The sequence below is a fragment of the Crinia signifera genome, chromosome 3 (genome assembly GCF_055691185.1).
Source record: "Crinia signifera chromosome 3, ASM5569118v1, whole genome shotgun sequence".
NCBI classification, from domain to species: domain Eukaryota; kingdom Metazoa; phylum Chordata; class Amphibia; order Anura; family Myobatrachidae; genus Crinia; species Crinia signifera.
Window position 1 is genome coordinate 245,985,214 of NC_139219.1, and position 26,982 is coordinate 246,012,195.

Here is a 26,982-nt window from a genome sequence, read left to right on the forward strand (position 1 = left end):
GCAGGTAGCGACAGATCTTTGTTACTGACATCCTGCATATATAGTAGTTCAGGGCTATGGAAAAATTAGTAACAAACTATGCAACAAATAATGCTAAATGGGCATTTAAAGATCTATCTGATGGATAATATTGCTATTTCAGAACAGTTTGAAAGTCTCGTAGAAAATAAATAACAGCACAGACACAATAGCACTAATAATGTGGCACTTACAGAACAAATATGTCATTCACTGATTAAAAATATGTCAAGTAACTTTTGTATATTTCTGGTTCCCAATGCTGCTTGATTGTCATTCTTTATATATATATATATATATATATATATATATATATATATATATATATATATATATATATATATATATATATATATATATATATATATAGCGCTGATATTATTTCTTTTCTGGACCTTTATTTATTTTCTGGATGACCACAATTACCTCTGACTGGGTGATGACAATGATTTATACTGATATCAGAATGTTTTTGTATTCTGTTTTTATGGAAAAATTCTAATATTATCCATATATTGCAAACACATCACTCCAACACCAAAGCATAAATACAAAGTTTCGATCAATTAAAAGTAAGGGCATGAACAGTTTTATAGAACAAATTCATAAATCTAATAGTGAAAACAATAATTTGGTAGGATTAAGGCAACATAAGGGAGCACAAAAGATGGGAATGTGATAGGTTGGGAAATGGGTAAGGGATGAGATCAGCCACCATAAAGTCCAAAGACCTAGAAGCTTGGATCACATGTCTGGTGAGATTGCAGCCATGTAGGTCTTGTATGCAGCCAAGGATTTATATTCCAACCCGAAAAACCAGATGGCAGTGAAGTAAGAGGATTTATCTGAAGAAGATACTAATTGATCTTGTAGAACCAATCCTTCAGTGTAAGGGTTATGGGAGCGTTCTATAGCACCTGGATAACAAAGTGAGCTACATTACTAACTTGGTGCACCAGGGATTTCTCATATTTAGTCTGTGGAATCAGAGTGGCTAAATTGCTAAAATACAGGGCATGTGGGCACTTGAATGCCCACAAGGAAGAGGAGCATCTCGGAACATGGAATGGAGAAGATCGAGGTGTCTATAACATCACGTTAAATTGCATCTCCTTCACAGTAGTACAAATAGAACTATAATAGGCCTTAAAAATATATTCTTGCACTCCAGATGAGTTAAAGATACCCAGGTTTTTTCCCCAAGCCATGGCATACTATGGAATGTCTTCACTAACTTCCTGTATTATTATAAAGATATTGTTAGTAATTATCTGCCTACTTACAACTTATTGTAGCAACTCTTACTAACTCCTAGTAAGAAAGTATAGAAGCCAGATCTGATTTTTTTCCATGTATATGAGTGTATGTTTTGTGCAGTTTTTATAGCGTCAAGAGATTTGTATGCTTATTCAGAGTATGTAACAATTGCATTTTTCTTTTTTTGCAAAGGTGAAGTCTGTCATAAATCTTATACTCAGTTTTCAAACCTCTGCCGACACAAGCGTATGCACGCAGACTGCAGGACTCAGATCAAATGCAAAGACTGTGGACAAATGTTCAGCACTACATCTTCACTTAATAAGCACAGGAGATTTTGTGAGGGGAAGAATCACTTTGCTGCTGGAGGATTATTTGGTCAGGGGATTTCACTTCCTGGGACGCCAAACTTGGACAAGGCTTCTATGATCAATATGAACCATGCAAACACAGGGCTTGCAGATTATTTTGGTGCTAGCCGGCATAATGCCGGTCTTACTTTTCCAACAGCTCCTGGATTCTCTTTCAGCTTTCCTGGTCTGTTTCCCTCAGGTCTGTACCATAGGCCTCCTTTAATGCCTGCCAGCTCACCTATTAAAGGACTTCCAAATGTTGAACAGATGAACAAGAGTCAGAGCCCCCATATGAATAGGCCACAGATGTTACCAGCAACACAGGACATTTTGAAAGCACTGAGTAAGCGCCCATCAGTGGGTGATACCAAATCTGTGGAATTTATAGGTGAAAATAATACTGATCAAAGGCCACATGACAAATTAAGTGACCAATCAGAGAGCAGTGACCTTGATGACATCAGCACACCTAGTGGTAGTGACTTGGAAACAACTTCTGGCTCTGACCTTGAAAGTGACATTGAAAGTGATAAAGAAAAAATAAAGGAAAATGGTAAAATATATAAGGAGAAAATGAGCCCATTGCAGAATCTTGCAGCATTAAACAGTAAAAGGGACTACAGTAATTATGCGGTTTTCTCCCCATGCTTAGAGGAACAGACTGCTGTGTCTGGGGCAGTGAATGATTCCATAAAAGCTATTGCATCCATTGCTGAAAAGTACTTTGGTTCAACCGGACTTGTGGGTCTACCAGACAAAAAAGGTGGATCTTTACCTTACCCATCTATGTTTCCCCTTCCTTTCTTCCCAACGTTTTCTCAATCAATGTATCCATTTCCCGATAGAGATGTAAGACCTGCTCCTCTTAAAGTTGAACCCGAGTCCCCTAAAGAAATAAAGAAAACACAAAAGGGGAATTCAGAGTCTCCGTTTGATCTTACAACAAAGCGCAAGGAGGAAAAGGCTGTAGCAATTGTCCCCACAAAGCCACTGAATCCTACATCTTCCAGCACTGACCAGCCTTTGGACTTGAGTATGGGCAGCAGAAGCCGAGCTGCTCCAACAAAACAGCCAGAACAACCCAGAAAAAACCATATATTCGGAGACAAAAAAGACACGGAGATAGAACAAAACAAACGATCGGAACACTGTTTGCAGCATGCCAGGCCAGCACCTTTCTTCATGGATCCTATCTACAGGTAGGACATAGAGGAGTCTAGAAGCAAACCATTGTGTGCTATGTGTGACTGCATCACCGCAATACATTTCCTTGTTTTGTTGTGAAAAAGAGTTTATAAATAATGCCAGTTAGAGTAATATAGGAAACAGTTTGCGGGAGAGTATCTCTCTGTGGGATCTTTTTGTACTTTTTTCCCCTATTGAACTTTGTGTTTAAATGAATCTCCCCTTTTATACTATTTTTATCATATAAAAATGATAGGTAGCTGTGAGGGGCTCTGTAAAAAAAGTTAACAAAAACTGTGTTCCAAAAAATAAAAAGGGCATATTTGGCCAGGATATGCATAGGTCGTAACTTAGTTATTTTTTCTCTGGGTGAATTGAATAGTTTAGTTAATCGACAATGTATAATGTCAGGAGAAAAACATGTTTGTCGGTGCAGATTATTATTTTGTATTGTTTGTAGAAGTAATGGATTGTATTCCATATGCCTGTTTACATTATCATTGTACTGTTATGGTTATGCTCCATCGTAGATCAGGGGATCTATAGATTAAGCCAAAAAAGAGCAGCCAATAGCATGACCAGAGATGTTGACTACATAGAATTAATAATGATTCTTTTATGAAGCTGATATCTTTCATTCATAAACGGAAATTGAATTCAGCATAATGGTCTCAAACGGTTGGCCAAAGTGGCATTAAGACATTGCTAATGTTTCCCTGCACCTGGAAAAGTGGCAGCAATGAGCGCAGCTGGATGTTGTGCTGAATTTTATTTCCCCCATAACGTATAAGCAGGTTCAAAATATATATATTTTTTATTATTATTATTATTATATTTCAATATGTAACTGTGAGGCCAATGGTGTATTTTTTCCACATTAAACAGTTGTTTATTCAATGCTGTAAAATGTTGTATATAATATATGATATATGTATATACATTTTTATTACTGACAATATTTATATTTGTTTAAAACCAGTCCCAGAATCACCTTTGATAATTTCAATATCTACAATCGCAGGGTAGAAAAGAGAAAACTAATGGATCCACTTGAGATTCTAAAAGAAAAATATTTAAGGCCTTCTCCTGGATTCTTATTTCATCCACAGGTATGTATGAAGCAAACATTTAGAAGTGTTCAGACATTATAAAAAAAACTTTTATAATGATTAATGTTATTTACAATGTCACCCTTGCAAATTGTGTCTTTAAACACCAGCTATAATAATCTATATATAAGGGTTTGCCATGGTGTTGACAATTATGTGCTAAATATGGACTAAGCTATTTTTTTATCATCTGGACCGAAGCATGGGTATAAAATAAGAGGGGGTAAACAGGGCCAGTGCAGGCCCAGTCAGCGCCCCAGACGGCCAACTCCCGCCCCCCTCCTCCACTCTGACCCGGGGGGATCGGTAGATGCGGCCGCCGCCAACCTCTACTCCACGGCAGGGGGGGGCTGTGCGGGTGCCGTTTGGGGTGAGCGGGGGTGCGGGACTGGGCAGCTTCTCCCTACATCCCCCCCTCCTCCCCAGCATGGCAGTGGAAGCGTACAGCCTTCCTCCCCCCGGCGGCACTGTGTGGGCAGGAAACAGGACATGGACCTCGGTACAGCGAGTGTAGAGGAGGGGGTGGTTAGGGGTGGTCACCTCTGACCTGGTCGGGATGGGGGATGGCGTGTGCGGGCAACGCTCACTTGACTCCATGGGGGTCAAGGCTACAAAGTGCCGCCCTCCAGTGGCCGGCGCCCCAGGCAAATGCCTAGAGCTGCCTAGTGGTGGCGCCGGCCCTGGGGGTAAATGATATAAATGTTAATTAATGGTATATATATGTATATACTAACAATAACTGTGGTTTCTAGCGTTTCACCCACAGTACACAATAATGAGATAATTATGAAACAGTCTTTGAGTTTGAGATCAACATGATGCGATGACAAATCTAGTGAGTCACCCAGTCTCTCCCTCTATAAAGGGTGATTGCTTTTCTCCAAAGAATCGGATGTTCCCTTCAGTTTCGGATGATATGTAATTTGAGGGGACACACCCTGGAAAATGATATATCCTTACGCGAGGATAATCTTGATAGACTGTCATAGGATAACCTAGGGGACTGCCTTATTATTTGTGCAGTATATGTGATTGAGCAAGTAGATTCTGTATAGGTGAATTTAGGGGACTGCCTTATTATTTGTGCCTTATATGTGATTGTGCAATACCACCTGAAACGGTACATGTCCATTTTTCTTGGATCCTTGACTGTCCTCCTATAAGTTGCACACCACTTTCACATTTTAAAAAGTGGTTTATTAAAAGTACTCTAATAAAATAACTTATGGACACATCCCAGTGCGTGTTGGCGTGGTAACTGATGGGCAAATCCAAATGGATTTAAAAGATTTCATTTTCATTTAAAATTAAAGGTAACTCACTGTGTGTGTGTGTGTGTGTGTGTGTGTGTATAATCGTCAATAAGCAGCGTGAAATAGATGAGATTGTTTAGGAACGTGAGTTGCCTGAATCAGCAATGGTTCATCAGCAAATGTTACCTTTATGGATGCATAAGACACAACTGCGGAGGCCATAAATAACAGAAAGTGAATTACGGCGTCTCTCTAATTAGTATAATGTACTGACATCTGCTAACAGGTGCACTCACTCTTCTCAGCTGAGAGGCCTTTCTCCACAAGGGAGTGAATGCATCAGCCTGTTTTGATGTCAGGAGGAAATGTATTAACCCAATAATTTGATATTGGAAGACACTTGCAAGGACAGCTTTAAAAGTGTATTTGGTCCCAGTCCAAGAATGCACTAATTTAAAACAAAGGGACCACCTAGTATTATGAATCTCAAGAAACCTACATTATCCTAAAATATGTATTTTCAGATGTATTTGCTGCTACATTGTGTGTTTGGCTTACATTTCATTGTGCTCATCACACTGTCATTTGTATGAATGTTTCTGGGTTCTATCATGTTTACACATCAACTTTTTGTAGTGCCTCAGAAACATTATTAAAATATAATTCCACACAAGTGGCTTGCATTAAGTATATAAATAGCCTCAAACTAATATTCGCCAGTACAGTATTTTACCTGAGAACTAGTTTAGAAGATCCAGTAATGCCTGGTTTAAAGCCTCCATACACTACAACGATTTTGCACGATTTCAATCTTTTGGGCCGATATATCGTTTGTAAAGTAGCAAGTCTTATGTTTTTTCCATCCGATCTGATCCGATGCACGGTCCCGTGAGGGTTGGATTGGAGCCCCTAGATCGCTAGTGCTGCATTATTGATTTGTCAGAATCGCATGGAATCAGATGGATAATGTAGTGGTTTTTTTGCATGTGATATATCGCAGTTTGATTGGCATTTCCAGTCCCCATTGCCCTCTAATCCAGCCCATCAGATAAATCTTATGGTATAGTTGTATACCATAGGATATATTGCATGCGATTTTTCGTGGCTTGGTATACAGATGGCGTGCCTCTCGGCCAGCGCCGGGGCTCGCCAGAATGCCCCCGCGTGCGAACCTGGGCTCCATCTGTCTCTTATGTGATATAGCTTATGCAAAGATAGTACAAAAGTACAAAATTGCATGGAATCACTCCAGGGAAGGTCCAGTTCAAGGGAAATCGCATCCGACTACAGGGTCAGACATAGTAGTTGTAGTGTATTGGCCCCTTCACTCTTTAATATTGTTTCGTTTGGTTATTATCAGCATTAGTCACTGCTATTTAGCAGTGACTTCAAATTACATTTTGTGTTAGATGTTAGTTTTGTGCATGATTCAATGACAAGTGTAGACAGCCAAGATACAGTACAGGCATGATGTCTCAGAGATAGTACAGATGGGGGAATGTGTAAAAGGATCTGAGTTTGCAGACTTTTTCAGCATCAATAATTCACATTATGGCGTAGTAGCATGCACATACCATGCACATACATGGGTACAGAAAGATCAAACAGCCGAAATATGTTGGAATGGTTACTACTACTGTGTTGTAAAAAATTTAGAAAAGATATTATTTGATTGGATAGCTGCAGCATGTGCCCAATCAGGTGCAGTCTGTACTGACACTCCTCCTTTAGCACCCTTTTCCATTTCCCTGTCTGATGCTACAGTCTACAAACAGGTGGTGTACTCAGCCAGAGATCTGAGCAGGTAATGATTTGTGTCAGACTTGGGCGTTGAATCAGAAGAATGGTCATTACATTTGCGTAAATATTTTTTTATATTTCAGGTTGCTTAAAAAACAATAATAAAAAATAGCAAGAAAATTTAACAAATTTGCACTAATGGTTTGCATGGATTTCTGAATATTAACTAATCTCTCAAATTATCTTTTTTTTATCATTTAACAGTTCCCACTGCCCGACCAGAGAACCTGGGTAAGTTATTTGGTTTATCTACTAATTACTATGTTTTGTCTAGATTAATTTGCACTAAGTAAGGCCTTAAGGCACGAATGTATAAAATTTGCAGTTTGCTTACTGGTGGTGTTAATGTCAATCATATATATGCCACAGATATTACACTGTAACTGCAACTTTTAGCAGCAATGACAGTTTCTCTCCCATTTCTAAAGCCTTTGTTACATTTAGTATAAAGTTACTAAATGTAGAAAAAATATATTACTTCCAAATAAAAAAAAGCCATAAAAAAAAAAACACTTAAATTTCCAGAGGCTCATTCCCATTTCCTTTGTCAGTCAATTTTCATTTATAATTATATTATAATCTTAATATCATAAAGGCAATTAATTACGATTAGTAAGCAAATGACCCTTCTGCTGAACTTTACTCTTTCCAAAACATTGCGCTACTCATAATTTAAATCATGTTTTTGTTTCTCTTGATTGAGCAATAAATACACAGTTTAAACGTAAAAAAAAATTCTGCACAAATCATTATTTTTAGATGATTTCTGCCGATAGCATAAATTTAGAACATTAGTGTTTCTCAAGAAATATTAAATTAATTTATTTTGTGTTGCTTTGTATGCACAATGAAACAATTATTCATATAAACACTGATACAGTCTAAGGTTGCTTCTATTATAATCTTATACCTTCTATACTTTTAGAATTTATTTTAGTAGTGAACAAAATTTGTATTTTAAATGGAGTAAAAGGAATCATAATTAACTCTTTCCAGTACATTTCTAAATGTTCAAATGGAAATAAAGTATAGATACCAATGACCTAGTCAGATACTCATTATGATTGGCTGAGAGAATTGACAGCAATGGGTTGTATCTTGAGGAAGCGTTGGTCACAACCATGTGATGTCACCGCCACCCAGTCATGTGACATCCTCTTTAGAAATGTATGACCTTCTACTAGCAAGCATCCAGTTGTGATGTGGCTTAACGCATCATCACTCTTTAAGTAGACAGCGGTTGCAGTTTGCCATGGCACAAGGTGTATGGTGATCCAAGGCACATTGAGCCCTGGGTGTTGTCCATGCAATGATTGCTTAGGTGTATGGCCACCATTTAATTGTTACACATTTCCAGACTTGATAGGGCATATAAAACATTTTGGTGTTCCTGTGCTGCACCTTCACAGCGGGTAAAAGAAATGGACATTCTATAAACATAAGACAGCGGCATCTTCTGTCTCCTATCAGTAACAGAGCAGGAGTTTTGATTTTGTGGAGCCAATAAGACATACATATTAAGTTAGTTGTAGAACTGTCCCTTTTCCACCAAGTAAGTTATAAGGATTTGGAAATCAGTTCCAAGCTATGTCATAACCAGGACTTACCTTGTTCCTACTGTGGTGTCAATTCCAGGGTCAGCACTTTTCACACTGCACATGGGTGCAGTCATTTTATTGGGACCCAGGGTGTGGCCTTTATGCCACACCCCCTAATAGATGACGTTCCACGTCACGCAGGGAGAAATTCCAACACTGCTAGCTGTTGGGCTGCCCCAGACTCCATCTCTGCACACTGAATGGGCATGCATGTGTCAACAGTTCACTTTTACAGCTGCTAAGAGTGGGGCAGAGAGCAATGACAGGTTCTCCCCCATCCTCCTGACAGGACACTGCGGTTGAGTGGTATAGACTCCCACCATGCTCTCAATGGGTCGGCCATCCTCAGTTTCCCATTTATACTGCACCTTTCCTGGGTCCTTCATGGGTCGAACTCTGCAGGCTATGCGGGGTTGGATTTCCGGTTCACTGGATTTTGGGGTTTAATGGACACTTTTACACTGAGCAAAAACTTTAATCAATGTGGGCTCACAGGTTTTTAAAGTCAGTGGAGGAAACACCGCATATATTCGTAAAACTAATATACACATACCTATTAAAGCTTGTAATGTAGTGGTTAATATTAATTGGGATGTATTATCCATATAATATGTAAAGAAACACTTAGACTTTAAGGATTTGTTGTAGAATGCTGATTTTAGTTTAACCTACAATTCGATGCTGTCCTTGGGCATAGCTGGGAATTAACTCTTATAACACAACATTGGCAGACGCTGCTAACGGCTTAATACTAACAGCAAAAGAGAAAGCTGCTTCATTACAGTAATTACCCTGTAAGAATGTATTACAGTAGGTCTGTCTGTATTACATATGGACAAGTGCGGTCAGTGCTGTGCTGTCACGTCTGTTCTCTTAGGAACTTCCTTATATTTAATGTTAATAATTTAAAATACATTTGGCTGTGACTATGGCTTGCAGCTATGAATAGATATTACAGTAATAGGCTTGGGGTGACATTCCCCATGTAAATGGCTTATGATTTTAAGATCTCTCAGCGCACAAAAATGTCAAGTGATTTAATGCCTCTAGATAATGAAACTGACCAGGGTATTAAATGGGCAGAAATAAAAGATATTTATTATCTTTAGTGTGGTACTTATTATTCCTAACTATTATATGTGCTATCATAACCTTTGTGCTGTTCTGTCAGTGCTAATCAGCCCGAAGGCCAAAGGTCATCTTTCATTCACAAAGCCTTTTCCCTGTGTAGTTATCCAGATATCAAATTGATTTCTTACCCAGAATAGACCAAATAGATTAAAAGCTGCAAAATTCAGACTGCATGTGATAAAAAATTGATTTTTAATAAATAAAAAAATAGAAGGGTAAAAACACCCCCTGAAAATGCTAATTCTCCAGATGCTTGGGTTAGATAATGGCATTGCTCCGCGGGGATGGAATTACCTGCTATGTGATCAGCAGTAACATTACAAAGCTGTCTGCCCTGTGATCAGTACGTGTCAAGATCCTTCATGTTGACAAATGTGCTGTCTATAAGCATCTGTGGAGAATGCTTTAGCTGCGGAATGATTATGAATCAAACCTATGTGAGCCCGCAGCCCTTGCTGCATCTCCAGCCTTTCGTATTGGTTGCATGACAAGTAAATGCATCTTGACTTCCCTTGGAGATTTTTTTCCTGCTCTGTGTTTGAAAGACACTCAGCAAATTGGTAATGGTATTCTGTACGCTGCAATTTGTAACTACCATTAAAAGCTGTAAGCACGGAGCGTGAGGGCAAATCTGTAGGTCACTGGGAAAACAAACCATATTGTATACAAAGCAAAACAAAAAGGGACCTTCCGTAGGAACTGTCAATGATCGGATCGTCTGTGCCATAAGGCCCTGCTGCGCTATAACACATAGTGTGTGTGTGTGTGTACTTACATGTAACCAATCAGCTCCTAACTTCCACGGTACAGACAGGGTTTGAAAAATGACAGTTAGGAGCCAATTGGCTGGTGGGTTATCACTCCCCACTTTATCACTTTTTGTAGCTTGGTGCATCTGGCCCATTGAGAGAGAGAGTGAGAGAGAGAGAGAGAGAGTCAAGTCTATCTTAATATATTTGTCTTTGGTGACACTGACCCTGGTCCTCTTCTCTGTATTACATGATTATCATTAGGTTTATAAGGTTTATAAGGCACCACATAATATACACAGTGGTGAACAGAGTAAACATAACAAAACTTATCACATTAACAGGCAGTACAATCTAAAACACAGTACACAATGGAATGCCAAAGCATAGGGACCAGTGAAGCTGGCAGGAGTCACAGGTGGGAATTAATACAGTATTCAGTGATCCTGTACCCAGCATATGGGTAATCAGTGTAAATGAAGGAAAACAGGAGACAGGAGAGCTAAGCATTGGTGACTTGGAGTGTGCTAAGGAAGAAGAAGGGAAAGAAAAGAGTATATATATATATATATATATATAATGGCAGAGAATGGACGGCACTCAGGAAAAAAGTGTGTAACTCACCGATAAGCGCAGAACCCCACCATCAGAACGTGGCCGAATTTAGCCCCGTCTGATCCTTATTGAATCAGGCCCCTTGTTCACACCTAATTGGAAACCGCCATTAGTATATTTAGGTATGTTTATGATTGATAACAGTTGGGCCATGTAACCTGACATCTCTTATAATTGCATATATTGCAGAAATGACATCTAATTGTAGTGCCTATGTAACAAAAACTGTTTCCGGGACAGCAGCTCTGATAAAAGCTTGTCCTGGTGAAGAGTGCAGTAAATTGCTAGTGATCACTGACAAGCTGCCTGGAGCTTGTAAAGTGACCCAAGCTAATGGCAGCTGCTTTGTTGGTTTAGGTACACCTTGCGAAAACAGCTATTTTAATAAATAGACCCCAATATTCGTGTTCCGTAATTATTGTTACCTTTTTAACAAACCCCTAATGCTTAAAAAAAACAGGGGGTATTTTAAAGTATGCAATGTACAAAACATGCACAAATGTTTGACAGTGTGTGTAAGTACAACATGGCTGCCAACAGAACAGCTAGGAATGCAGCTAGCTGGCGGCCACATTAACCCCCTCAAATATGCAAATGGTCATTAGCTTTTACATTTATCAGTTAGCTGTAAGTACTTCCAGTAAGCCAACAGCAACTGACTCATGTCATTGTCATTCACTCGCACTTACAGCATGTACTGCGCTATCCCACCAGGTTACATTCAGTTCCAACTTCTTATGAGAAAAAAGACTTTCCAAATCCATTTTTTTTTTCAATATGGAATCTATCATTATATAGGATTTTATGGACAAGGCAACGCAGATGGAATTTTTTGTCTTGTTAATAGTATTTTGGGATACATCTGTTATTCAACAGACCACCTGTGTGGAAAGAAAATGAGCTGGCATCCAGACAGTTATATAAATGGTTGTTAAACATAAAATATATCTGATCAGAGATACACAGAAATAAATGGTAACGTACAAGCAAACTTAATTGGGTGTCTGAGTTTCTTTTCAACTTTTTTATTGCCTTTTGGTTTTAAATATATGTTACATTACCTTGTAGAAATGCACACAATGTTTTTTATTGTGTGTGTCATAAAGTACAAATATTTTATCATTACAAAAGACTTGGTGTTGTGTTTTTGAAGGGTTTTTATATTACTGTGGTACAGCTCTACTATTGTGTTATTATATTACTTTACTATTAGATTAATATACGTTGAATATAACCACAGATTTAGCTGAGTCTTACAATTCTATAAAATGGGTAGATTCCTATAATTTATTTTAAACCGTATGTGGTTCATTTTAATGGACTATTCAAGCCAATGTTGAAATGCATATTTGATTTTTCTGGTGCTAACCTTTCAGATTTGTATGGTTTATTAGCTATTAAGTGTATATTCTGCAGTTGTTTTAATATTGAGTTTTGTCTTTTCTTTCAGATGTCAGCAATAGAAAACATGGCAGAAAAGTTGGAGAGTTTTAATTCCCTTAAACCTGAAGCCAATGAACTTATACAGTCTGTTCCTTCCATGTTCAATTTTCGAAGTTCACCAACAGCCCTTCCAGAAAGCATTCTTCGAAAAGGCAAAGAGCGATATACCTGCAGGTACAGAACTGTGAAAGTATTAAGATACTACTGCAGAAAGTACTGCAGGGAGTAATTTTGCATTAACAGTAATGTACTGTAGGGAGTAATGCAGCATTAGTAGTAATGTACTGCAGGGAGTAATGGAACATTAGTAGTAATGTACTGCAGTAAGTAATGCAGCATTAGCAGTAATGTACTACAGGCCCCCCATTGTGCCTCCTTCCATCAGGCCCCTGAGCTCATTGCAGAGAGATAGCTGCCCTTTGTATTACTAATCGCATATGTTAGTACATATGCAATTCGTATCGGCGGGTGTACCATGTTTGAAAATCATTCCACCCACAGAATAGGGGCCTCATTTTCGCCGCTGTGGGGGTATGGCCAGTTTGTGTGTATCTGAAACACTGCCATCTGTTGGTAGCGATCAAAACTACATACATAGTTTTTGTAGCATTTGCTTTGAGATGGCTTACTAGTAAATATATATATATATATATATATATATATATATATATATATATAGACAAATAGTATACTTCCCAGTGTAGGTGCGGCACTCCAAAATTACTCCGTTCAAGCAGGTAGTTACATAAGTTTATTTAGTAGCAGCAACGTTTCAATGCCATGACGGCATTGTCATCAGGCTAAGATTCTTAGCCTGATGACAATGCCGTCATGGCATTGAAATGTTGCTGCTACTAAATAAACTTATGTAACTACCTGCTTGAATGGAGTAATTTTGGAGTGCAGCACCTACACTGGGAAGTATGTATGTATATATATATATATATATATATATATATATATATATATATATATATATATATATATATATATATATATATATATATGGGACAATCTAGTTTCATTGTAAAAATATATACATAAAATCCAAAAGAATAATATTTATATGTGGCATAGATTTTGGCATTGTATACTTAAGCTTAATATTAACCTGTGTATCAAACAATGGAGAAAGAAAACTCCTTAAAAATGGCCACCGTGTCCCATTGAAATCAATGAGAACTAGAGGGAAAATATTTAGATATAAGTAGATTGACTACACCATTGCAACAGTGCTTCTCATATGCTGCCTGCTATTTGCCATCAGAGACATGCGGCCCGCGGGTGCAGGGGTGCGGGTATGAGTACAGCTCTGTTTGGTATCACCCCACCAAAAGGTGATACCCAGGTGCGGGCCTCACACCCCGCACCCCCTAGTGATGCCACTGTTAGTAGTAATGTACTGCAGCAAGTAATGCAGCATTAGTAGTAATGATGGCATTGAATAGACAATTCTATGAAATGAGCAAAGACAATATTTGATGGTGTGTACATAAATAAAGGCATGGATAGAAAATACAATAAGACGCAAAGTTTAAAATAAATGACATTTCATAGAAATATAAAGTAAATTTTTTTTTTACGGACGCCAAATGTAGACATTTGCTCTTGGGTTTGAGGACAATGTAGAACAATGGCTTGAGATGATGGCATACTATTTGGTTGTGGGGTGTAGACATTGAAAGAGCACGTTTAAGAAAAGATGTGAGCATAGACTGAATGAGGATTGAGGTTTGATGGACAGTGACAACATAAATGTATTAGACCTTTAGTGGGAACGTATTAGTGAGTTCACACTGGCATACTGTACACTGGGGAAACCAAAGATGACATGCACGTGCCATGTGATGGGTCTCCACAAGGAAGCAATCCTCTTTAGCAGAGGCAACCCAGTAGTGGAACAACTAGTACCTTATAGGGATCGTGAGAAATATAATAACAAGAGGCAGGCATGAGGAATGTGAGGAATATGATGAAGAGATAATGATGTGAGCAAGTTGTGTTTATGCTTACAGAAAAGTTTCTCTCTGTCATCTGTTCTCTTAGGTACTGCGGAAAGATATTTCCAAGATCTGCAAACTTAACTCGCCATCTGCGCACCCACACAGGAGAACAGCCTTATCGGTATGAAACATTTTCTTGGTTATTTCCACTACAAAAGAATATGTAAAGAAAAATAACAATTGTGATTATTGTTTCTAAGCATCCCTGTTAACATGTGTAGCTACTCTAACTCAAGATGGAGATTGTGTAGTTCAGGGCACTGGGTCATTACTATAATGTTACAATGTAATGCAATCATACCTTTCCATTAACACCGGTCATGTTAGATTCATTTTTTTTGTATCAATGATTCATTTATTTTGGGCTGGTTTCTGGCTACAAGAGGGAGACCCTACATTCTTTAGGTTAAATCGAGTAGCAAATACAATTCTAATTATATGTTTGAGAAAAGTTGGCTTCAGTGATTTGGGTGGGATTTCCATGGAAATGTAAGTGCTGGAAGATTGTTAAATTCTTTACCATCATCCACTACTCAGTCATGTCTTTAACACATGTTATTCATTCTAACCGTACAATGCTAAATATGTTCTTACATTTATCCAAGAATTTTTTAAATTCATTAAAAGCAGGATACAGGAAAAGGTGAAAGAATTAGGAAGTACATTTACTGGGGATGTAGTCTGTTCTGATGGCTCTCATGTTGAACAATGTCTCACTCACTTTTGTCTGTTGACTTCAGATGCAAATACTGTGACCGATCCTTCAGTATCTCTTCAAACCTGCAGCGGCATGTCCGCAACATTCACAACAAAGAAAAACCGTTTAAATGTCACTTGTGTGATAGATGCTTTGGTCAGCAAACCAACCTGGATAGACATTTGAAGAAGCACGAAAATGGTAATATATCTGGTAAGACATGATGTCTTCTTTGTTATGTTTGTCATGGATTTTGGGGGAAACAGATCAGTGTTCCGATGCTTGTTGTGGGAACTGACAGGACAGAATTGCTGACACGTGTGCAGTAGAGGAAGAAATGCACATAAAACCAAGTCACAAACTTGAATTTTCTAATCCACTCTTACAACATGTAAGATTGCACAATTCATACATGTGCGGGGTTGTGAGACTGTGTTATTGCTATAGTTATTGTATGAGGAGGGGGTCTGTTTTTAGACAATAGGAAATGGATGTTACACATGGATTTCAGCTTTTTTAGTCATTGACCCTAACACCTTCTTCTGCAAATAGCACTTTTCCCAATAGTCTGTGCGCCTAAAGTCAGAGTGCAGTAATTACATGCTAATCGCATACATTGTACTCTTACACTGTGCTGTTACTGATCTTCTCTTTTCCGGCCCCAGGTACGGCTGCATCCTCCCCTCACTCAGAGTCGGAAGGTACAGGCGCCATATTAGATGACAAAGAGGATTCCTATTTCACTGAAATAAGAAATTTCATTGGGAATAGTAGTCACAGCAAGCAGTCGCCTCTACACTCAGAAGACAGGTAAAGCGATAAGTCATTTATTCAAGACAGTTCTTGCAAGCAAGCATTAGGAAATGTATTGTATAGAAATGATCTAATTCAATAACAAGCTTGTAGTGTAAGTGTGCACGCTTGTAGTGTAAGTCCAAATAAATTGCTCATTTGTGGCTGTTCTGTGCTTGCAGCAATACAATTATTTAGTATTGAGAAATAAAAGTGATTATTCTTCTGCCTATTCATTTTGGTTTGATTGTATTATGCTACCCATATCCTGTACACTTATACTCTTGGTAGTTGCTAAATTCTAGTGGGATAAAGGACCTTTCGCGGCCAGGGGGAGGTGCAAGTCCAGGGAACTTGCTAATTCACAATCCACGTTACCACTGGTTGCCTTTAGTAACCAGGTTGCGAACAAAGTGAAGAAGAGCAAGCCACCGTGCCCCGAAGCGTGGCGAGCAAAGAGAGCCCGCGAGGGTCCATTTGGGTCCCCTGTTCTGACTTTGCTCCTCCCCTCTCCGCCCCCTCTTCTCCCCTGTCACGTCACAAGGTCCCTTAGCCCACTTGAATTTAGACCTAACCGACAGAGCTATATTCTCTAATCTGTTATGACTGCAACACAATCTATGCATATGTGGACACCGTATGAATTAAACATTTACTAAATGCATATTTTATTATTGGAAAATCCCATAAACAGATGAACATGTTTCTTGTACTCTTGACTCTATTTGCATTATTGGATACAAGTAAAACATCTTTATTGTGTGTAAAACATGCAACATGCATGTTAAACATGCAAAAAATGCATTGGACTGGTGAGTTTTTAGCAATATTAATTATGCGCAATATTTATGCAAATAAATATTTATAATTTTTTTTTTAAACTCCGTGAATAGAGCAGAGTCATAGTGGTATGCAACAAATTGTTTCCACAACAATCAAATATTATTAAATCTGCTAAAAATAACTCATTAATCCTTATTGGTAAAAAGCATTTAATCATCTACTCTGCCATTTGATTGGTGACTTGACTTTAACATCTGGCCACAACATGTCCCTAAACAGGAAGTTAATAAGGAGACAAGGTCACTGGGTCAGTCAGTGATTCCTTCTTAGAATTCTGCAAGCTGACTGTGCTTGATGGATATTTTATCCCTGGCAAATTACTGAACTCCGAGACGTAATTAGTAAATCTGTTTATTCAATCATAAAGCTTTCCTTTCTTTAGGTCCAGTTCATGAAACATTTACCCATGGGAATGTGATGCAGCATAAACTAGCACCATTATTTTCCAGTGCTGCCTACTTATTCTTTGCAGTTTCTGCTGGTGGTCCAAATGCACCATCATTATTCTATGTTAAAAGATAGAAGTGGTCACTGTGTGATTTGAGTTGCCCAGTAATTATCCTTTTTAAAGGCCAATAGACTCATTGCTTATTCAGCTTCTCTTTTTTTTGTATATTATTTACTGACTTTTTACATTGATCCCTGTTTCATGTTTCCTTGTTGGGGACATTTATCTGAGAGAGCGAGAGTTGGTAAAAACTACCAGATCCACAAACAGGATGTTATAATATAGCGGTGAGGCCCATCGCCTGGGAACTGTGATGGGTGGGAGAATTACTGACTAATTTCTAATGTGATTATCTATCATTAAGATATTATTTCCTGAAAAGAAAACCAATGTTCCTTACCTTTGGTAGAAGCTGCATTGCACTATAACAAAAATCAAGCTCCGCAAAGTAAAAGTAATCTAAATATTCTGTTTAAAAATTCACTAAGTAAATAGAGTACGCAGGGCATGGTACAATATGGTTGGCATACTGTTAATACTAGGGCAAGATTTTTTTTCTAATCTAGTTCCAAAAAAATCTTATCTTTTAGAGCATGAAAAAATATACATATGTTATATAGACTGCTTTAATTATGTTGCACTAGATCAGTGGTTCCAAAATGGGAGTGTCAGAATCCCGATTGCCGGTGTTCCAACAGGGGGGAACCCGACTGTCAGGGGCAATTCTCCCTTGTGGGGGTCCACGACCCCCACAGAGGGACAATAGAACCTGTGGCAAGTGAAGCGAGCCACCGAGCCCGCAGCGTGGCGAGCATAAGTGCGGGTTTGAGCCTGCAAGAGGCTTCTTTGTGCTCGCCCCCCTCTCTGAGCACCGGCAGTCGGGATTCTGACATTGGGATACTGACCATAAGGATCCCCCCTGTCAGACCACCATACCACACCTCCCAAACTCGGTCCTCAAAGTACCCTTACGATGAAAGCATAACCATGTTTGGCCACAGGGGCCTTAATTAGTAATTCAATCAACTTGATTTAACCATGTGTGCTTATCTATAGACATCTTTAAAACTAGGATTGTTATGGTGCCTATAGGAAACACTGCACTAATTCAGTTTAAATTAAATATGCAAGATTATAAATAGCATAATACATAATCTATTATACATATAGTATATTTATATTTCAGTGTTTGATTACTAAAAGATAATGTAACACTGAAATATAACTACTATATACCTATATACAGTATAATAGTAGTATAAAGTATAAAAAATGCTTTTTATAATTTTGTACAGTTTCTATCATTCTTTTTTGTATAATAAATACAATTTAGTGATTTATTCATTATTGTTTTTCCTTTATCATGTGGTGAAGCCAAAGCTTTTTGACCTATATAACGGTTTCAGTTTAAGGATTGTACATAAGAGGATGACACTGTTTATATTAATGTTGCTCTACTTCTTGTCTCTGTTAGGATGAATGGCAGCCATGATAAAATTATGCTGACTGGACAGAATTCAGACATCCTGGATGAGGATGAGATAGAAGATGATGCTATCCTGGATGAAGATGATGAAGAGAGTGAGATAGCTGGGAATTCAGTTAAGGAACCCAACACAAGTCTGCTTGAAAATGACAATGATTATGAAGAAGCAAACAAAGTTGAATTAAATTGCAAAGTCTCCCCCAGCAGCGGGTTAGTGTTCTCTTCCCCAGTTTCTATTAGATGTGGTAACGCTGGGCAGCCAGGTTTACCTTTTAGGATTTCTCTTTTGTTTCACGACACTGAACAATTTCTTTCTATTGCACAGTTATGATGATGAAGATTTCAAGACAGGTCTGTCTGCTTTGGACCACATACGGCACTTCACAGATAGTCTCAAGATGCGAAAAATCGAAGGGAGTCAGTATAATGATGATGAGCTTTCTGCTTTCACTGCTTCTCATTTGCCAGAGGACTTAAAACAGCCACTATATAGAAAAAACAAATCCCAGGTAATTGCCGGATGATCTGTACTTATTTATTTATTTAAAAAATGTTTTTCTTTAAAAAATACATCAACTTTTGTAGTACGGCACAGCAGGTTATAGAAGTTTTGGGGAATGACGATTTACTGATCCCTTTCTCAATACTGACTTATTATTGGGGGGGGGGGGGGCTCTGTTGGGAGGCTTTATTAATGATGCATGTATATTGAAGCAGAGGAATATTATTATTGAAGAGTAAAATGTATCAGCGAACTCCTTACTGGATGTCTACATCCCTCATTCTGCATTTATGAAATGATAGCACATATTGGGGGACATTTACTAAGATGGGAATTCTACTTCAGATGGGATGTTGCTATGGCCAACCAATTAGATAATATCTATTATCTTTTAGAAGTTGCTAAATGAATAAGAAGTAGATTCTGATTGGTTGCCCATAGCAACAGCCCATGTGATATAGAACTCCCATCTTTGTAAACTTCCCCCATTGTGTTGTTATGATGCATTGCAGGATTTTCATATTGTATGCCTTTTGTGAATGCTTCATCAAACTACGTATAAACTTCAGTTTCTGCATATTGTTATTGATTGTTAGATACTAACATCCTCATGCAGCAGATCTCAAAGAAATCTTCTACAAAAGGTTAATTAGTGCTGCAGTTCACAGTTCCCATTATTAACAATAGGGACTATGATCTGATCCCTACGAACCAAACTGTAGGAAGATATTAAGAGTTTGGACACAACAGTTTACACCATCTTCAAATGACCTAAACCTCTTTAAGCATATGGGGGCTTACTGCTCCCAAGTCTGACACTGTACGCAATGTCAGATTCCCCAGAGGAGGATTTCACAAAAGCTATTCCAATATGCTGAGGAAGTAACTAGTATGGATAACAGTTATTGTTACTGCAGTCATTGCATAATAAGTCCAAAAGAAAATTTCCATTGCGATACAGATTGTTAATAATCACTGCAATTAAAAATACTTATCATTAGCTAAGTAGAACATTAGACAACTTTAATAGTTGTATAGTAAAATATATTGGGGCAGATGTATTAAGCCTGGAGAAGAGATAAATTGGAGATAAAGTGGAGATAAAGTGGAAGGAGATTGGCACCAGCCAATCAACTCCCAACAGTCATATTTCAAACACAGCTGATTGGCTGGTGCGTTATCTCCTTCCACTTTATTCTCCACTTTATCTCCAATTAACTCCCAACAGTCATATTTCAAACACAGCTGATTGGCTGGTGCATTATCTCCTATCACTTTATCTCTAGTTTATCTCTTTGCTATTCTTAATACATCTGCCCCATTGTCTGAAATCCATATTGCAATTTATTTATAGGAATATTGGTGTGCTGTTTGGATATTTTGTAATTCTTGTTCAAAGGCTATCGGCACCTTCTCATGATAGTTTTTGTCATTTCTCAGTCCAACTACTGATAGCAAACTTTCATATAACTGTATACAGTTATATTAATTCTTAGAATAATAAAGTTATTGATGAATTACATGAGGGGCAGATGATTTTAGTGAAAAGGGCATAACAACTAGTCAGCTTTGAGGTAGCATGTACATTAAGTAAATTCTATAAAATGATTGGTAGAAGCTAATTGGTTGTTATTGGCAACTTCTTCAAGTGTCTACTACTTAAGTGTTAGATGCATCTGTTCATTGGTGAAGATGGATGAGTAGTAAAGACACATGAAGAAATCTAGACCTCTCAATATGCATGACAGCTCTTTACCTAACATAAATAACTTAGATGACAAGGCTAGTCAAGCCAAAAGTGTTGCCACTATTCATCTAGTTAAAACACAACATAAATACTATGCATTAATGTAACTTTATTCTCTGCATTGTTTTTAAGGCATATGCAATGATGCTGTCTCTATCTGACCAGGAATCTCTCCATACCACAACCCATAATTCTTCCAGCATGTGGCACAACATGGCAAGAGCAGCAGCGGAATCTAACGCACTACACTCCATTAGTCATGTATGACATATTGAAGGCACCTCCATGGGACCAAGTCCAAAACCTAGCATGGCTCTTCCATACTTGACTGTTTAGGGAAATAAACAATTTAGAGAAAAGACTGAAGAGCAGGATGCCTTATTACCTGCAGGGTCTCCTCAAAGTCTGGTGACCTTAAATGGAATAATTTTAAAAAATAAACTATTTATTCTGATTGTTTTGATTTGCACAGCATAGACAGCTGCTGATTTCCTGAGCAAAAAAATAAAGAAAAACTACAGTATGAAGACTACGGACTTTGATGGGCAAGTCTTCCAGCTCAAGATGTGTTATCTTGATAAAAAAATACAAGCACTCAAAGAAAACAAAACAAAAACAGAACCATTTTTTATACACACTGATTTACTACAAGTGTGGCAGAAACAGTTGCTTCAATATAGACGATTTCTATAACACAAGCTTCATGTATTTAAAATTTAAACCCTTTGAAAGCAAAAGTAGTTATTTACAAATGTACATTATCACTTAATGTAGAAAAATAACAGGGAATAATTTGTTATTTCCTTAATTATGTCTTAATTGTTTTGTGGGGGAAAGAAATTATGTGTATATTGTGAATTTTACAATGTTCAGTCAGAGAGCTTACGTCATTAAAGGTCCTTTTTAATCGCTGATACCACTAATATATCTTACAGTTAATTCTTTGCCAAATCAATGTGTTGACATTTTAATTTTAGACAATCATGTCAGTGTTTTGACTATTTTTATTTTTTGCCCATATAATTGTATTTATTTCTTTTTTTGTTTATTGTCAACTTACGATAGCACTGTTACACTTCCTGTCAGAGGCACTCACGCATTTTGGTTGTATCTGGAAACAGATTTATGTATGTGTGTGCTGATTGTTGTATTTATAGCATTAGAGCACACCCTTTCTTCTAAAATGAAAATAGACGCATTTTTTTTTCATGTAATTCAACTTTTTGTTCTCTTGTACATATTGTTTTTAATTTCTTTCATGAAAGCATGATTCTGATTAAAAATGTACCCGTTATTTTATGCAGATTGTCTGCAAGCTTGTTTGTTGTTATGTTACTGTTAATCTTGTTTGTAAAATGAAATGTTCCAATCCTGTTTAAGAGTGTATTTTTTTTTTTTTTACTGTTTTTGGTTTTTCCATTTTTGTGGGACCGGATTTTTTATTTTATTTTCTCCATAATCTCATTTTTAAATAATTGAGGTACTTTCTTTAATTGTTTTGTATAATTGTAATTGTTACACATTCAAGTACATTATTTTGGGAGGAGTAAGTACATTAAAATAAAGAACTACGTTGTTGGAGGTCAGTGTTAATTCGATTGGGTCTGTGCAATCAATGAAATATTTGGTAATGGAATAATGAGGTGATATTATCTTTTTATCTTCTTAACTGAAGCTGCCATGACTAGACTTAAATGTTCATAGCTTGCAGATATTAATAGGATCATTTTCACAGCTGGTTTCAGAGGTGACACAAAGTTAACTACTATTGCTCTTAAAGTGTTTCACCTACTGTAAATCTTTGACAACCACCTTTCTTCATTGAGTAAGCATGTACTTAGTTTTAAGTGAAGTTGGTAGATGTTCTGCTGAAACTAAAAATACATCCAGGTCATAGTTGTACAGCCAAAGGTCAGCCACCAGATATACAAAATTCAGAGATGGAAACCATTTTGCACCATAAAACATACAAATCTAAAGAGATTATATTTAAACAGCAAGACATAAAGGTACACTTTTACTAATAAAAATGCACAACAGTGCAGTCCACGTTTTTAAGTGCACTAACAGGACCATTCAGAGGGTTCCAGTATTTCAACATCTACAGCCCTTCATGCATCCCATCCATTTGTTGGTAGCCGCCTCTTGTTCCCTAATAATATTGGAGCCCAGGGAACCTGATACTCTTGCGTTCTTTTTAGAGACTTCTGTGCTGCTACAATAAATGTTGGTAAGCTTTCACCTGCATCCATTATACTGCTTACTAATCGGTTTGTGGGACACTCTGCTACTGTATGTTTTGTTTCTGCACATTTCTAGAGCAGATGCCACTGACTCTGGGTCCTGTGTAGGAATATTATCTGCCCTCTTTATAATTAGTCCTACTTGGGCTTCTAGAGCAGACCCAGGTTCTGTCAACTGAAATTGACCCTGTTGGCACCCCTGCATGCATGTATTCTTAGAAATACAGAAACACATACGTTTTCTCGATCAAACAATAGTGCTACCAGTGCTACCAGTGTCTTCATCATTCAGGAGTAAAAATGAGTAACTGCAACTGCACTCCTGTGTCTGATCCAGTGCTACAACACCATTCTGGTGCAGGAGAACAAAACTGTTGTTTGTATGTTTGAATGGAGCTTTCATTTACTTGCTAAATTATAAATTGATAAATATACTGTCAACATTCACCTTTAATGTAGAGAAACAGATTGTCATAAGTAACTCTAAGTAACATATACTATGGCCATTTGTACCTGTATTTAGAAATAAAACAGGCACAAGCTATATTCATCTGTAAGTACTATTCGTGACCTCCTACAGTAACACTACCAGCCACAATCAATACCTAATTTCATGTCACAGTTGGCTCCTTGTAACATCTTAAAAGGTTTGTTTGCCAGAATATATCTTTTTGAACTTTGTGAGTAGCTTGTAGTTTAGGCTGTTGCCTTGCATCATTGCTATAGTAAATTCCATTTCTCTGAAGCTGGGGAACCAGGCTGTAGGTCAAATCAATGTTACAAGGAAGTCTCTCCTCTAACCACACCCATATACACAAGGGTAGGTGATTAATTACATTCCCCGGCTCCATAACTTCAATGAATAACCACCTCTGTTTTCTATGAATAGACTAAATGCATCACCTGCAAAAGGTGACCAACTTCTTGACTTCACTAACAGTTACTTAATTACCGACCTTCATGAATTCCCCAGTTCTCTACTGTATTTCTCTAAATCTTTACCTAGCATTTTTTGCTATCGTTAAAAAGCACCCACTCCCTAGACACTGTTATGCTATACAACACTTGTTATGTGAGAACTTAGCTGCCATTATATTCCAAAGAAAGTATACAGATGTTTTTTTTTTTTGGTCTGTCAAACTGGGGCACAGAGTATAAAACTAATGGGGGAGAAAGTAGTTTATAGGTCGTCACCATAAAGAGGAGAGAAATTATCAGAGTCCGGGAACAGGACAATATTCAGTTAGGGCCACCGTATGCGAATAATAGTGGTCACCTGCCTACAATGTCTCCAGCATAAGTCAGATGTATGGAAATACATCTGTGCAGGTGAACAGGGACTAATTACTATCTCATAATTACTTTAAAGAACTTTGATTACAATGTTTATAGAGCATTTAGATACAGAGGTGCAGATAATATCCCAGGGCTTGGGGTCAAGAGGAACACAGATGAGATTTGGGAGGGTAGACACAGTATGGAGCCTTTGTTAGTAAATGCAATATCATTCCAAGGGCTTCTAGGATGGACGTTAGGAATATATAAAGCAACAAAGTGTCAAATATGAAGATACTAGAAGAATTTATTACAAGGGATCAGTGAATTAACACTCTCACATAAAATGTACATGTACATGCAATACACCTTGAATGACACAAATTATGTTAATTCTGTATTGATACTGTCTGTTTCAGTTCTTCAGTTATGGGTGTATTGGTGTTGTGCTAACATTTAGAACATTTACAGAGGTGCGACAACGATGTGCAAGGATATGATCTACACAATAGTGTAGAAATACTTTGAGTGAGGGTAATGAATACGTACTTTTCTCTTTGAGAATATAGGATTACCCCCAACATTATTCTGCTTACTTTAGATAAAATGGTAAATCAGCATAACAACAGTCTATGGGGGTTATTCTGGTTTATTCGAAAGGCTGCGAATTCGCAGCTTAGCGAGTCCACCAAACCCTGCCTTGTGAATAATTGGCTGCTGCCTGACAAATTATTTATTTATTTAGTTTCTTATATAGTGCAGCATATTCTGTTGCGCTTTACAATTGGAAACAACAGTGATTAAACAAACTAGGTAGATACAAACTGACATGGAGGTAGGAGGGCCCTGCACACAAGCTTACAATCTATAGGACAAAGATGTTTACTATATATATATATATATATAATCTCTGAGTTTTCATGTTAACTGGCTTGTGGGAAGGAAGTAGAGGGGAGGAGCCAGTACACCCTGTCAAAGAGCTTTTATGTGCCTGTCTCCTGCGGATACCTCTCTTCTCACATACGTTCTGACGAATCCCCAATATCCCATACGGACTCCAAGAAAATAATTTACTGCCTAGGCAATAAGGCATGAGCGATGAAACGCGTTGAGAGCACTCCGTTATCCACTACTATATTCATGTAAGATGATTTCATGTTTTTTCACTTTTGCACTTTATTAAAAACTCCACTAAAAAAAATTAATTGGAGTTTCTTTCCTTATTCACTGCATGGCACCAATATCCTAGATCCTATCTAAAACTTCTGTGGGGAAATCCTGCCCTGAGAGACTCAATTGAATTATCCAGGCAGCATCCTGTTAACCCACTATGACAGGACACCTTCACATCACTAATGATGAGCACAAAAACTTTTTAACACGGTACGCACAATTTAATTTGAAACCCATTGTGGAATTTAACTTACTACACCAGAGAGCGCTGTGTTTCTCATTCTTTTTTTTTAATATATATATATAAAATTTCAAGTTGTAGCTTGAATGTAATCTGGATGCGGATGTCAGATGACTTCAGCCTTGCTGCAACCACTTGTCTGTCTTGTGCTTCTGTTGCCTTGTATAATATCTACTGCGGGTTAGCAGACATGAGATGTTCATTCGCAGGCCACTGGGGTTCCACCCACATCTTTTTATGGTCGCTGACCATCAAAAGATAAGAAAGGTGCACGCATATGTAAGGTTGCTCTGAGCAGCATATCCAGTGATGTCAGCTGCCCGTCCGCCCATGTCCGACATGGCCTCATTAGCATGAGAACGCCCGGTGTTCTCATGGGAATGCCCATGAAACACTCAGCGTTCCCATATGCCAGCGGTTGCCAACCCTTCGCTCGCGGCAGCGATGCAGGTGGCTTGCGTGCTCTGTGCCTGGCCCGACCCTCCATTGTCAGCCACCAACCCCCTTCCATTTGTCCGCTGCTGCCCACCACTCCATTGTCTGCTGCCGCCCGCCGCTCCATTGTACTATGCCGCTGCCTTTCCCTTCCCCTGAGGCTGCGACGATGCTAGAGGTAATTTTTCACCTCTAGCATCTAGCACCGGAAGTGCCGGGTAACCTGCAGCATTGCGCTCCCTGTCAGATGCTAGAAGTGGGGAATAGACAGAGACTCAGCATCTTGGAGAGCAAGTCCAGCACCACAGACACGCAGAAGAGCCTCAGCACTTACAGAACAGGGTAGGCTCTGTATCGAGACTTTCTTATTTATTTTACAGGGTCTTGCTGTCACTTTCTCCTCTTCCCCATCTGCGGGACCCCTTCCACCATTCGTGGCAACCCCAACCCTCCCCCATCTGTGGCTCCCCCTTTACAGCACCTCTGACCCCCCCCCACCCTCCGTGGCACCCCCCTATCCACCTCTCCCCACACTGGTTTCCTTCTGCTGCTCACATCTCCCTGGCTCCCCATCCCCCTTCCACGG

The 26,982-nt window shown here is 38.3% G+C and overlaps 1 protein-coding gene and 1 long non-coding RNA gene across 7 annotated transcripts in view; one reads left to right on the forward strand and one right to left on the reverse strand.

The window, feature by feature from the left end:
• The window catches only part of MECOM (MDS1 and EVI1 complex locus), a 463,604-nt gene extending 440,994 nt beyond the window's left edge, over positions 1–22,610 (forward strand). For 3 of the 6 annotated variants that reach the window (XM_083177809.1, XM_083177810.1, XM_083177814.1), the window contains 10 exons: positions 1,468–2,827; positions 3,793–3,922; positions 7,180–7,206; positions 12,519–12,685; positions 14,558–14,635; positions 15,255–15,424; positions 15,877–16,021; positions 18,769–18,990; positions 19,106–19,289; positions 21,162–22,610. In XM_083177809.1, coding sequence (XP_083033935.1) covers positions 1,468–2,827; positions 3,793–3,922; positions 7,180–7,206; positions 12,519–12,685; positions 14,558–14,635; positions 15,255–15,424; positions 15,877–16,021; positions 18,769–18,990; positions 19,106–19,289; positions 21,162–21,296 — 2,618 coding nt within the window. In that variant the 3' untranslated portion in view covers positions 21,297–22,610. The remainder of the gene's footprint in view (positions 1–1,467; positions 2,828–3,792; positions 3,923–7,179; positions 7,207–12,518; positions 12,686–14,557; positions 14,636–15,254; positions 15,425–15,876; positions 16,022–18,768; positions 18,991–19,105; positions 19,290–21,161) is intronic. The other 3 variants (XM_083177812.1, XM_083177813.1, XM_083177811.1) reach the window with 2 other exon arrangements.
• Positions 12,079–26,982, reverse strand: part of LOC146064377 (uncharacterized) — a 54,307-nt gene continuing 39,403 nt past the window's right edge. The window contains exons 2-5 of the long non-coding RNA XR_014471799.1: positions 15,840–15,954; positions 15,236–15,294; positions 14,525–14,663; positions 12,079–12,693 (exon numbers count right to left, since the gene is read on the reverse strand). This is a non-coding gene — a long non-coding RNA (uncharacterized LOC146064377). The remainder of the gene's footprint in view (positions 12,694–14,524; positions 14,664–15,235; positions 15,295–15,839; positions 15,955–26,982) is intronic.